The following is a 13592-nucleotide window of genomic DNA, read 5'->3' as shown; positions in this document are numbered from 1 at the left end:
TTCAAAGGAGAGTGAGATGCCAAACCTATTCAGAATTACAGTTATAAACCCCACTATAAAAAGAGACATGAGCTTAATCGAACTCTCATTCTCATGCAAATTCACATCCCAAGCCTATATTAGTTTTGGTTGCTTGAGGACAAGCAACAGTTTAACTTTGGTGTTGTTACACGTGAGCATCTTATCTATCTTTTCCTAGTGAATTTGCATCTAATTTGTTGAGTTTAATTAAGAATTAATTATATTTTAGCCACTATGGATGCTATTTTGAGTTTTGTGCAATTTTATTTATTTTAAGTAGCATTCGGAGGGATTTGATGAAGTTTCTGCAGAGAAAAAGAAGAAACCAAAGAGATGACCAGCGAAGACCGACGCGGATGCATGGCTCATGCGACCGCGCGGAATGGAGAAATCGCAATAACGCGATCGCGTTCCTGACGCGAACGCGTGGACTGGAATATGCACAAATGACGCGAACGCGTGGACGACGCAGACGCGTCACATACGCGATCGGCAAAAATACAAATGACGCTGGGGGCAAATTCTGGGCTGTTTTAACCCAGTTTCCAGCCCAGAAAACACATATTAAAAGCTGTAGAATAGACAAATCAAGTGGTCCCCACCTATCAACTGATGATCTGTTAATTAATTCAAATTTAAATTCAAATCTTATTTTTTTAGGAAAAGATATTATTTTTAATTTTTAGTTTTAGAAATTAGATTTTTAAATTAATTAGGATTAGTAATAAATAGGAACTCTGTACATTTAGACAGGGAGATACATTTTTTTACCAGAACCTTTAGTTTTATTCTCTGAACCATGAGCAACTAATCCTCCATTGTTAAGGTTAGGAGCTCTGTCTATTTTCATGGATTGATTCGTTTGATCTTTTTAATTTAATTCATGTCTTGATTTATATTTCAATAATTATTTTCATTCTTTATTTTATGAATGTGGGTGGAACGGAAGTATGACCCATGTTCTAATTAAGTTCTTGTAAAACTTGGAAAAGCTCTTTACTTGAACAACAGCTTGAAAACATATTATACGGAAGTATGTGACATATAATCCCTTTATTTGTGGATAATTAGGATTCTTTTGGCATATAAACTAGAAATTGATCATCACCCTCTATTTGGAATTAATTGACCAAGGAATTGGCAGTTAATGAATTTTAGAGGAGACTAGGAAGGTCTAAGGAATTAGGGCCTAGTCACATATAGTTTGCCATGAAATTAAATCTTGCATGATTAAATTAATTAGTAATAAAAGTTAATCCGGAAAAATAGATAACTCTGAAACCTTAACTATCTTCTCATTATATTATTCCCAACTTATTTATTTGTCTGTCTTTAATATTCCAAATTTGCTGTTTAATGCTCTTTTAATATCTCAAAACCATTTTATGATTGCCTAACTAACCCTATCAAACGCTATTGTTGCTTAATCCATCAATCCTTGTGGGATCGACCCTTACTCATGTAAGGTATTACTTGGTACGACCCGGTGCACTTGTCGGTTAGTAGTGTGGGTTATAAAATACCGCACCAACGTGTACGTGTGACTAAGCGAACGTTGGAGGTCCAACGTTGCCTCAAACGCTGCCTCCAACATTCTCGATAAGAAGCCAAAAATTGGAGTTGGAAAAATTGCATCGACGCATACGCGTGGGTTACGCGTACGCGTGGATGCAAATTTTGGCCAGACACACAAACGCGTGAGCGATGTAGACTCGCAAAACACTGTTTGACACGTATGCGTGGGAGACGCGCACGCGTGGGTTGAAAAACGTTGGTGCACCAACGTTGAGTCAAACGTTGGCACCAACGCTCATTCCTTTCAAAATCTTTTTTCAAGCCAAATGTTTAACTCAATGTTTTCTGGAAAACGTTGAGCACCAACATTGACATCAGCTTTAGTGAAATTGAGCACCCATGCAAATAAAAACATGAATTGCCAATTGCCCCTCTTCAATATCACTGAGACCCATTCTAGCTTGCTTCAACAAAGGCCAAAAAGCCCAATCCAAGGATTTGAAGACTGAATTGAAAAGTGTATAAATAGAGAAGAATTTGATTTAGGAAGAAAGGCTAGCAGATCTGAAAAGCTAGAGAGTCAGGATCCCAATTGAGAAACTCTGCACTCAATTTTCTTTGTATCTTCTTTTTTGCATTTTTTTCTGCACTTTCTCTATTTTTACTTGAGCAATGATGATCTAAACTCCAAATTCATTAGGGGGAGGAGCTCTATTGTAATCACAATGAATCAATTAAATTCTTCTTCTTCTCAATCCGCTTGGGTAGCTATAGGATATCTTTTATTTTGATTGTGAATTATTCACTCTGGAAGGGGGTTTAATTCAACTGAATGTGGGTGTGAGCCTCGGAAGGGAAATCACCTATATTAGAATTGGAGCTATATCCTTCACAATTCTCCTAACCAACACCATTTGGGAGGAATTGAGGTTTTGAGAACTTGTGTGGCTTATGGATAAGAGAATGTGCTCTAACTTATCTCATGACAATTAGATCAAGAAATTGGCAAGATTGATTGTGATTAGAGAGATTGGATTGCCAAGGAATTGGGATCCAATCAATTTCAATCCGTCATAGATATACTCATATGATTGAGAAAGAAGTTGAGAATCAATTGATTCAAGATGGATTATGATATCTCCAATCCCTGTTGAATAATTTTCTTTGAATTTCTTCAATTTAGATCTCTTTGAATTTACTTTAATCTGCAATTGTTTACTGCTGTTTTGATTCCCTGCACCCAATTCCCTATAATATTCATGCAATTTAATTTTCATTGCAATTTAGATTCTGTAATTTAAATTTCTTGCACTTTAAGATTTAGTTATTTACATTTCTTGCAATTTAAGTTTCAGCTCTTTTAGTTTCTTGCTCTTTAAGTTTCAGTAATTTACTTTTTTTGCCATTTAAGTTTCTGTCAATTTACTTTCAGCACTTTCATTTCTTGCAATTTACTTTCTTTTAATCAATTTTCACTCAAATCACCAACTGTTAGCTTGACTAGACTCATCAACCAACTAAAATTTCTTGATCCATCAATCCCTGTGGGATTGACTTCATTTTTGTGAGTTTTACTACTTGATACGACCCGATACACTTGCCAGTTAGTTGTGCGGAATTCGATTTTCGCCCATCAATAGTCGCGGACCATAAGGTGCTCATGATAGTAGGGTAAGGCCCTGAAGTCACATATTGATCTGGGACAACAACTCTACAGTGCTTGTAGCAGCTTCGACACCTTATTGTATGAGTCCTCCCAATCCCTGGATGTTTGCGCAATCGCCTTTTGCTTTGCCATCCAAACCTTTCTATACGAGGGTTTGGAGTGATACATTTTGCCGAATTACACCCTGTAGGACAGGGATGCTAACGGATGGGTTGGACTGTATCAACGACAAGATGACACTGCAGATGAGGCTGCTGTTCAACTGTTGATGGTCTTGGGATACGGTGGGTGCTAAACACGTATGCGCTCCACTAACCCTCCGGACCTCCCTAACGAAAAAAAACATTCATGGTTAAAAGCTACACCAAATATAACAATAATCAATGAGTAAATATGCAACAATTAAACTTGACCTCACCAGTATCTGTGGTTCTGTCGGATGGCTACACGGAAACTCCAGGGACATCCAGTTGCAGCTTGGCGGCAGTGCACATGGTACTTTAATCGAGTCGATTCGACCACTCGATACTCAGCACTTCTGTGAACGTTGTAGTTCTTCACACCCTACATCACTACATCTCTGATTTTGAATCTGTGGCTGACCCCAAATTCCATACCATAGTCTAGGTTGTAATCATCTTTTTCAGTGTTGGAAAACGGAGATTTCTCATGCATCGCATCCAGATCCAATGCATGATAGTGACTTGGTACATCTAATAGTGCCAGAATCAGGGGGGAGGGGGAAGGGGAGGCAAAACATAGTGCACCACTGCCTCCGCCGGCGTCTCTGGTACGAACTCCTCCTCATCATCATCATCAGAAGAACCACTCTCATTGCTGTTCACAACATACTCTTCGTCGGAGTCTTCATCATCTACGTCCATGTCTTCCACTGGACTAGCAACATGAATTGGGGGTGGTGCGAGAGGTAGGTCATCCTGCACAATGGTCAAGTAGACGGATCCATCGCCACCAACATCACCAACCTCGGCGGAAAGCTCCATCACTTGTTTTCACATGATTCTCCCATGGATGTCAAACATGAGGTGCACATGCTCATCGCCCTGGAGCCGAAACAGACGAAACTGAAAACTTCTGTTTCCCAATGGTGCTAGCAACCTCTGCCCCACCCTTTCAATCACTTTTCTCCTTACACCACCAAGGTTACTCAATATCAGACTCTTCAACTCGGATAAGGAACTTACTCGCCGAGTGCGTAACAGTAACGGATTATCACACTCAAATATTACCACATTGTCACTGTTTCTCATACGACAATTGAGATACACACAGACAACTATATATATGCTACTACTGGACATTTTTTCCTATATTTTGGAAGAAAAACGAAGGACAAAAAGATATAAAAAATGAGTGTGGAGAATGTTAAGGGTTGCATATCTTTTTATAGCTATTGAAAATTTGTCTTACTATATCTCGTTTATACCGTAAACATTATAATTTACCACATATCTCGTTTATAATGTAAACAAGCTAAGTTTACATATATCTTATTTACACTGTAAACAAGATATACAAGTACTACTCGCATTGTCTTATTTCGTTTACAGTGTATACGAGATACGTGTAAATTTATCTCATTTATACTGTAAACGAGAGAAGCCATCCTACGTATTTTCATAATAATTCTTAAAATTATTCATTTCAGTAAATAAAATACTTTTTTAAATTTATTTAAATAAAAAATTCTATGAAGTGTCCTGTACCGGAATTTTAATTGGTGTCTCAAATGCTACTAAAAGAGACCCTTAACATTCAACGACAATGCCTTTGTCGCATTTGGTAGAAGAAATCATGTTGACTCACGCTACTCCCTCCACTTCTTCAGCGTTTCCACTCACTATTCCGAACCCCAAAAGCAAAAAATAACTCTCTCTCTCTCTGCTGTGCCCAAAACCACTCACAGGGTGCCACCCCATCTCTCAGGTTACTTCAAAGATAGCTTTTTTAATTTTTAATGTTTTTGCTGTTTGGTTTCCTTTCAATGAAACTGTATTGATCGAACATATAGAATCCTAGCATAGCATATTGAATTTAGTGATATATTCCTTTATGCCTGCTTCTTTCATGGGAGCATTATTTTTTTCATTTAATTCTACTTATTTTCTGGTTTTTCTTCCTTTCTTCCTTCCTTTCTTTCCTTCTTTCTTATTCAGCTGAACGGTTTTAGCTTCCAGCATTTTTATCCTTTCATTAATGCGATAAGGCTTTGAACTTGAAAGACATGATTCTACTCCTATAATCTGGGTTTCAATCTTCGTGGTTCCTTGGCACAGTTCGAAAAGCTTGTGATTTTTGGATGCTGTTTTTGGCATCGTTTAATTAAGAAAGTGGGATCTGAGTTTTTTTTCTCTTATGGGGTTAAGTTCTTGTTTACGCATTTGTATCAGGAAAATTGTTATTACTACTATTATTATTTTCCTTGTGCTTGATGCTTTTCTTCTTTCCCTATTGTTCATTTAGTATATTAACTTTCTGTTTATGCCTGATTTTGCTGTCAATAATTCAATATACACTTTGATTTAAGCAAAGGAATAATTTATTTTTATTTGTGTTGTGGAGTAGGATTTCTTCAATATTCCATAGCTTCTACAACTTCAATTCAATAATGGAACCTTGGAGTTATGTTCCTGATGAGAAAGGATATTTGTTTTCTGATGAAATGGATTTTTCACTTGATGCTTTTGTGAGAAGTAGAAAGGCAATGACTGAATGGGACAACAAAGCCTCTTGTAACTTCGAGAGAGGCGGTTTCAATTTGGAAAGAGAGGTAGTTAGGAGCATGGAATTCGTAGACTTGGGGTTCCCGGATTTGTTCCGAAAGCCCTTCGAGCTAGATAGTAATTTGAGTAGAAGAGGGAATACCTCTGCTCAAGTTATTGACTTGGATTCTTCTCTTGGGGAAGAAGAATCCGAGTCAAAGCATTTGAGTTCTTTAGGTGAATTGAAGGCTCAAGATACGTCATTGATCGATCTGAAGCTAGGGAGAATAGCAGATTGTCAAGCTGCAAGCAATGATAAAGTTGGAAATGAAGGGTTCACTTTAATACCAATGCAACAACCAAGTCCGACCACACTGGCAAAGAGAGCTCGCACTTCATGCTCGCTGAATCAGACTCCTGTATGTCAAGTTTATGGTTGTAACATGGATCTTAGTTCCTCAAAAGATTACCACAAAAGGCACAAGGTTTGTGATGTTCATTCCAAGACAGCTAAAGTTATTGTTAACGGTATTGAACAGAGATTTTGTCAGCAATGCAGCAGGTCAGTAAATTTTGGATTCCTTTATTTCCCTACAATGAACCTAGTCAAATTAATATAGAAATTGAAAAATAAGTAATTAATTAAGTTGTGATAAATAATTGTACATTATTTGTCATAGATGAACTGCCTAATGCCTTTCAGTTGAAATCTCTTGGTTGAGTTTAGTTTTTGCAGATTGAACTTTGATCATTTTCTATTGATTGAATCAAACTTTTTTTCGTTCTTATATTAGGTTCCATTTGTTAGCTGAGTTTGATGATGGTAAGCGCAGCTGTCGCAGGCGTCTAGCAGGACACAATGAACGGCGAAGGAAACCTCAGTTTGATTATATGACTAGTAAACAGCATAAGATACTTCATTCGCATCAAGGTAATAAAATCCTAACAGAATATTAACTCAAAAGTTTTGTTCTTGGGAAGCTCTTGATGCATGTTTTGCCACACCATATCTCAGCCCTTATGAGTGCAATCTTGGGAAGTTAGCACACTAGATTAGATACGCTGATACGCATATAGGATGTCTTGCTTTCTTCATGTGTTTGTGTCTAAATACATGTGCTGTTCAACATGTATTATGTATAGATAACTGATTTGGTGGTTGAGTTTTAGTGTACTCGTAGCATGGTTGAATTTTTCCATTATAGTTCACAATTACAAACTTTCTATATCAGAAGGTATTCATAAATTGTAACCATATTGCTTAAGATTTGAAGGTACAACTACGTGTATACCTATACATAGAGAAGGACTTCCTATATAACAAAGATTTAATTTATTCTTAGTTAGTTAAAAATCAATTTGAAAACTGCTGTATTTTGTCATTTACTCTTTTGCTTATTTAGTTATGTTCGTCCATGCACTTTTGTTTATGGTTATTATATTTGTCTACAACCGTAAAAATCTCTTTCCCAGATCCTCAGGGTACAAGTATAAATCAGTTTTGGCATTTTATGTTAGGTGTCTTTGGGCATATACTATAATATCATGCATTTTTATCACTATAAGTCTATAATAGCATATATGTCATTTGTCAAATCTTACATCACTAAATTGATAATATATGTTTGATCATATATGTGTGATAATTTATTCTGTAATTTTTTAATGAAATATTCTGTAATGACAATGAAGTCATCTCCATAAGATAGTGAAATGTGTCGTGCCAAAACTATAAGAAATTTGAGTCAACTCTGGCATAAGGTGATTGAATTGGCTGCATTCATTCTTTTATGCTCCCTGCCCAATGAAGTTTTGGCAACATCAAAGCAATTTTCAAAATGATACAATTCCTGTCATGAACTAAATTTAAAGTCCCTTCGTTTTAGAAAAGACGGCATTTCGGTTTTCAAATCTTTATTTTATTTTAGTTTCTTTTGTTTCTTTTATAAAATATATCAGACAAAAGAAGCACTTATAGATTCTTTAAAATATGTTATCTCTCTATCCTCTTAGTTACCGTGGTCCCGGTGAATGATGTGGACCACTTAACAAGTGTGTGTGATTTTTTTAGTTATGCAATTATGTGTTTTGCATTTCCTCTAGTATTTTAAAGATTAGTTCAATTCATAGTTTCAAGAATGGTAAAATAAAGATTAATAAATGTTTTACTAAACAAGGGATTAAGGATTGAAGATGCTGTAGTTAAGATATATTATATAATATCTGTGCATAATTTTTACTCTTGTCGACTAGCTTTTAAGAGGATAATTGGAAAAATCGCTCTGAGATCTTTGTTTTCTGACGAAGAGTCTAACAACTTGGTTCTCTTTACGCCAAATGTGTTTGCAGGTGCAAGATATATGGAGTCTTCCTTACAGAAGAGGCCACAATTTTCATTTCCAGACATATTTCGAAGTGGCAAGTACGATAAAATCTCTCAGAATGGCAATGTCAAATTAGAAGAGGAGTTTATTTTCAGCCCTCAATTCGCAGCACCGGTCGCGCATGGTCAGGAGTTATCTAGCCGTGCTCTCTCTCTTCTGTCAGCTCAGTCACAGATTCCGTCGCGCCCCTCAGAAGAAAATCCTTTAGCCAGCTCCTTTAGTTTTCACGGCATCTCTGAAATGCCTTTGGATATAAGCAATGAGGGTAAATACGTTGTGGACGAGTCCTTTCCGTGCGAGATGAACCATAAAGAATTTATCAAGAGTGAATCGGCAATGCTTTCTGATGCCGGCCACCCTGATCATCGAGCCAGTAGTGATGACATTTGTTCGCCCTTGGAACATGGATCCACTGTGGACTTATTCCAGTTATCATCCAATCTTGAAAGGGTAGAGCAGAAGAGAAATTCTGTTTTGGTAAAGTGGGAAAATGAGGACTCTTGTTTCCCAGCATTGTAAAAGGCTTCTTTTAACCCTCAAGTGTTATTAACATAATCCAATTTATTGAGTGTTTTCATGGCCCTTTTTTCTCATTGAATTGATGCACTAATGTCATAGTTTAAATTTTAGAAAGTGATAGGTGGATGTTGCAGATATTTTAGCTAACCATGTTAATAGATTTCACATTGATTACTGTGGTAGGAAGTGAATTGTTTCCTATTATTGTTTAGTGAACTTCCATCAAATGGTTGGCGTGGGAGCAAAATGAGTTTTAAATGAATATTATTAACATTATGTTTATGTAGTCTTAGGCTTTTCATTTCATTTCATGCAATATGCCACTAAGCCAGATTATGTTCCACAAGAAACTTTCAAATAATTATCAACCCTAGGGCATGTTTGGTTTATCTGTTTTATTTTAATATTTTTGAAAAAGTAAAAATACACAATAAAAGATATATATATTTATTTTGACTATTTTCATGGACTTAAAAAAAAACCTGTTGAGTATAGTCGGGAAGGTACATTCGAGGAGACTGAATAAGATGCAAAATAGAATCAGTACACAACAGAAGTATATATAAATAAATATGATTGATGCTGACTCAACTTTATAATTTAAGGTTCTTTTTTCTGTTAGTTGGCTCCTAGCTGGTCCAAGGGAAAAAGATAACCATGTTTAAGACTGGATAAGTTTTTCAAACACATTTCTTTTTTAAATAATAAAATAATATAATATAATTATACTCCAGCATTAATGTTTTTTATATATACTTTAAGGCTGGTGCCACCTTTTGTTTTTCTTCGAGGGTTTAAATAACCTTTTAATTCATAAAAATACTTTCCTTTTTTTAGGTCCCTCTATTTAAATTCTTGTCTTGAAAATCTTATTTTAGTTCTTAACATTAATTTATTTTGTTAAATTGAATATGGCCAATACTCAATACATAATAATAATATAAAAAGGGTGTATAATATATCTGCAATTATATTTTATTTAAATAATATTTTTAAGTGGTGATACCCATAACACACGTTATTTAATTTTACTCTTTCGGCATACTTTATACACTTTTATAGTACCCATCACTAAATATTGGTGTGACAAGTTAAATGTTAATTATTGCTATCTCATAATATCAACCCAAAAACCTGATGCAAGAAGTTAACTAAACAAATAAATAGCAAAATCCAAAGCTGAAACAAAAAAAATTAAAGCGATGAAAACAAAAGCATATGTTTTACGGAAACCAAAGGCTTATTTAATGTTGTTTTTTAATGGTCTCCTAAAGTTTAATTGGGGTGTTCTTGACCAAGCCAAAATAGAAAGAAATTGTTACAAGTGGGTTACCATTTTTGTGTATTTGAAGTGAGGGAATCTCCTTTACAGCCTAACCACTGGCATAAGAAATTAGGCTTAGGTTATATAGCCAACTCAAATAGATAGATTGATAGAATAGAAACTTAATGAATAAAGCCACAAAATTCCCAGAAGTAACACCAACCACTGTCTTATTTTTTAAAATTTGCATGCAGTGCAAGTTGATCTTCTTGTAAATGGATTCCATCATCACAAAGCACATAATGGTTGCAATATATAATCATGAATTCTAAATAATATTCTGAGCACCCAAGTTCACGTGTGGTCGGTCTAGTCTATACATATACCTACCAAAGAATCTCAATAATATATTTAGGAAAAATAAGCTTCCTTCACAATAATAGGTAATATTAAATATGACATTTCATATGATTATACCTTTATCAATATCAAAATTTCTAGAAGGTAGATAATCTTGATCAATAATTAATTAACAAACTGACTTTTTAACTATTAATTTTTCTCGTATACAAATACACATAAATAATATAATTTTTATCTATCTTATACAACCTATAAATACAGATAAACAAAACACATGAATTATTATATTTTATATCTCTTTTATTAAATTGTCTATATATCGACTAAAATACTATTAATAAAGATTATTTACAGTAAAAAATTAATAAAATAAAAAATATTTAATTAGTTTTACTTTTATAATTTGTATTATGTATAAATTTATTATCTTAATTTATTTATTAGTGATTAGATCTTTATTTTTTTTAATTTTAAGAACTTCTTGTTTTACAATAAATTTTTTTATTTGATTTTTTACGGTATTCTTTATTCTTACAGGTTAAAGATTAATCTATTGTGGTATTAAATTTTTTTTAAAGATTTAGAATTTAGAGTTTAAAGTTTAAAATTTAGGCAAATGTAATTTTTCTTCTCTAGCAGGCTGCTAGTTTCTTTGCTATCTAATAGTTTAACAAGAAAAGTTATAGTGACCAGTACAAGCGTTTAAAATTAAATTAAAAATAAAACAGCATCAATTTTTTGACTTTTTTCAAATGCTAATTTAAATCTAAATCTGAACAGAGCATATGACTCACTGGTTAGTAGGGTTAATGCTCAAATTCGTCCCTGAAAGATCACGCGATATTCATTTTCGTCCCTGAATGATTTTCTTAATCAAATTAGTCCCTGAAAGATAAACTGTTAGTCAAATTAGTCCTTCCGTCAATTGAATGATGACGTGTCACGTTAAGTGCCACGTGGCATGATGACGTGACACGCCACGTGACAGGTCAGTCACACGTGGCATGTCACGTGTTACTTGACATATAAAAAAGTTTTCTATTAGTCAAAATAGTCCTTGAAAGTTCAGACGTAAGTCATTTTCATCCCTTAAATTTTAAAAATTAGTCAAACTAGTCCTTATATAATTTTTTTTCTTCATAAAATTATCTCTCTCCTTTAATTCTTCTCAAAATTGAGAGATGGGGCACAATATTGCTTTATCCTTTTAACAAATGAAATCCATTCCTTTGATCATGTTACTGCATGCTCCAACGGATATCACTTTTACTCTTTGGTGGAATCCAAATTTTATTAATTGGAGTTATTGCAGACCTTGGAACAATGAGATCTTGGCTTCTCCATACCAAAAATGGTTGAAGAAGATTCGGCCAGCAAGGTGAAGATCCTTGGAGGGATGACTTGTCTTTGATTCTGCTCAACCACCACAGGAAGTAGCTAGGGTGGCTATGTGATGGAAGAGGCAAAAATTGGAGCAGATGAAGCTATCATCATCATGAAGCATCAAGGGCCAGAAATTCATCTTGGAGAGCAAGTCAAGGATGGAGCGCTCAGATTGATGACCAAGGAAGGACTAGAGGTAATTGCATGTTGGGTTTTGCATGGGTTATCCTGAGCTAATAGTTTTTCTTCTCCTTCAATGTATTATGTGGGAATCCCCTTGTATGTTGGGTTAGCACTTTACAGTCTGTAATCAAAGAAGATTATAGTGAAATTCCATCATTGTTGTGATGGAGACTGGATGTAGGCTGCACTGCACTTAGCAGCTGAACCAGGATATATCTGGGTGTAATATTCTCTCTCTTCTACTTCATTTCTGTTTCTACTGCACAGGATATAAAACTGAAAAATATCTCGTGCTAAGTGATGAGACAAAAATAAAAGTCTCGTGGCTAGGGACGAGACAAAAACCAAATAGTCTCCAGAAATTGTTTCAAAGACTAGCAAGTGTTCAGAGTACGAAAAAGGGGCTAAGATTCAACCCCCTTCTCTTAGTCACTGAAAACCATCATATTCTAAAACATTTTTTCTTACATTACTACTTTTTGCTAGATATATATATATATATATATATATATATATATATATATATATATATATATATATATATATATGGGTTAATGCTCAAATTCGTCCCTGAAAGATGTAGTAGAAAAAAAATAGTGGTATAACTTTGTTTAGGTTAATATACATAAATTTTGATTTTGAGCATATAACTTTGTTTAGGTTAATAAATACATACATTTCAATTTTGTTATATATATTCCAGCAAAATGTAGTAATGTAAAAAAATGTTTTAGAATAGAAAAGAATAAGAGATATTTTGAGAAGAATTAAAGGAAAGAGATAATTTTATGAAGAAAAAATTATATATGGACTAGTTTGACTAATTTTTAAAATTTAAGGGATGAAAATGACTTATGTCTGGACTTTCAAGGACTATTTTGACTAATAGAAAACTTTTTATATGTCAAGTGACACGTGACATGCCACGTGTCACTGACCTGTCACGTGGCGTGCCACGTGTCACTGTCCTGCCACATGGCGTGTCACGTCATCATGCCACGTGGCACTTAACGTGACACGTCATCGTTCAATTGACGGAAAGACTAATTTGACTAACAGTTTATCTTTCAGGGACTAATTTGATTAAGAAAATCATTCAGGGACGAAAATGAATATCGCGTGATCTTTCAGGGACGAATTTGAACATTAACCCCTGGTTAGTAGGTAAAAAAAATGTTAATAAAGAAATATGACACGTTGCCCCATGTCGTATTGCTTGAGGAGTTTGTCCATGAATTTAGATTTTTTAAAATAAAAAGATTAATAAAGTCATAAAATAAAAAATTAATTACTATTAAATTTATAATTTTTTATAATATATAAATTTTGTTATTTTAATTTAAAAATAATTAATTCCTCACTTAATCATTTTACAAATTTTTTCATGACCCTTTATACATACATGTAAAATATCATGAATAAAGTTTTGTTTTGGTGCGTGGTACGGTGTGTGGGCATCATGCCGAAATAATTTATTTTGTGTCATTGTCCGAGTTCGTTTGATTTAATTAGATACTTTATTCTAACTTCAAACATGTATTTTTTCCCCCTTTTTTGTATTTACTCAAGAC

The 13592-nt window shown here is 34.3% G+C and overlaps 1 protein-coding gene across 2 annotated transcripts; it reads left to right on the top strand.

Annotated features, from left to right (window-relative positions):
- The first annotated feature begins 5000 nt into the window (after window positions 1-5000).
- On the top strand, window positions 5001-8886 carry LOC130979268 (squamosa promoter-binding-like protein 6). Of its 2 annotated transcripts, XM_057902675.1 has the most exons (4): window positions 5001-5149; window positions 5789-6487; window positions 6720-6856; window positions 8275-8886. In XM_057902675.1, the coding sequence occupies exons 2-4, from the start codon at window positions 5832-5834 to the stop codon at window positions 8826-8828; spliced, it is 1347 nt and encodes a 448-aa protein (XP_057758658.1). In that variant the 5' UTR covers window positions 5001-5149; window positions 5789-5831; the 3' UTR covers window positions 8829-8886. The 2 variants fall into 2 exon arrangements, with proteins under 2 accessions (XP_057758658.1, XP_057758657.1); XM_057902674.1 differs by lacking the exon at window positions 5001-5149 and having other exon boundaries at window positions 5212-6487.
- The last annotated feature ends 4706 nt before the right edge of the window (window positions 8887-13592 follow it).

Source organism: Arachis stenosperma, chromosome 5 (assembly GCF_014773155.1).
Source record: "Arachis stenosperma cultivar V10309 chromosome 5, arast.V10309.gnm1.PFL2, whole genome shotgun sequence".
Lineage (NCBI taxonomy): Eukaryota > Viridiplantae > Streptophyta > Magnoliopsida > Fabales > Fabaceae > Arachis > Arachis stenosperma.
Note: the sequence above shows the minus strand (reverse complement) of the source record. Positions and strands in the feature narration are given on the sequence as shown.

Coding starts and splice junctions, on each gene's coding strand:
- LOC130979268 (XM_057902675.1), top strand. CDS start 5,832: ATGGAACCTTGGAGTTATGTTCCTGATGAGAAAGGATATTTGTTTTCT. Junction 6,488..6,719: donor TTTTGTCAGCAATGCAGCAG/GTCAGTAAATTT, acceptor TTCTTATATTAG/GTTCCATTTGTTAGCTGAGT. Junction 6,857..8,274: donor GATACTTCATTCGCATCAAG/GTAATAAAATCC, acceptor ATGTGTTTGCAG/GTGCAAGATATATGGAGTCT.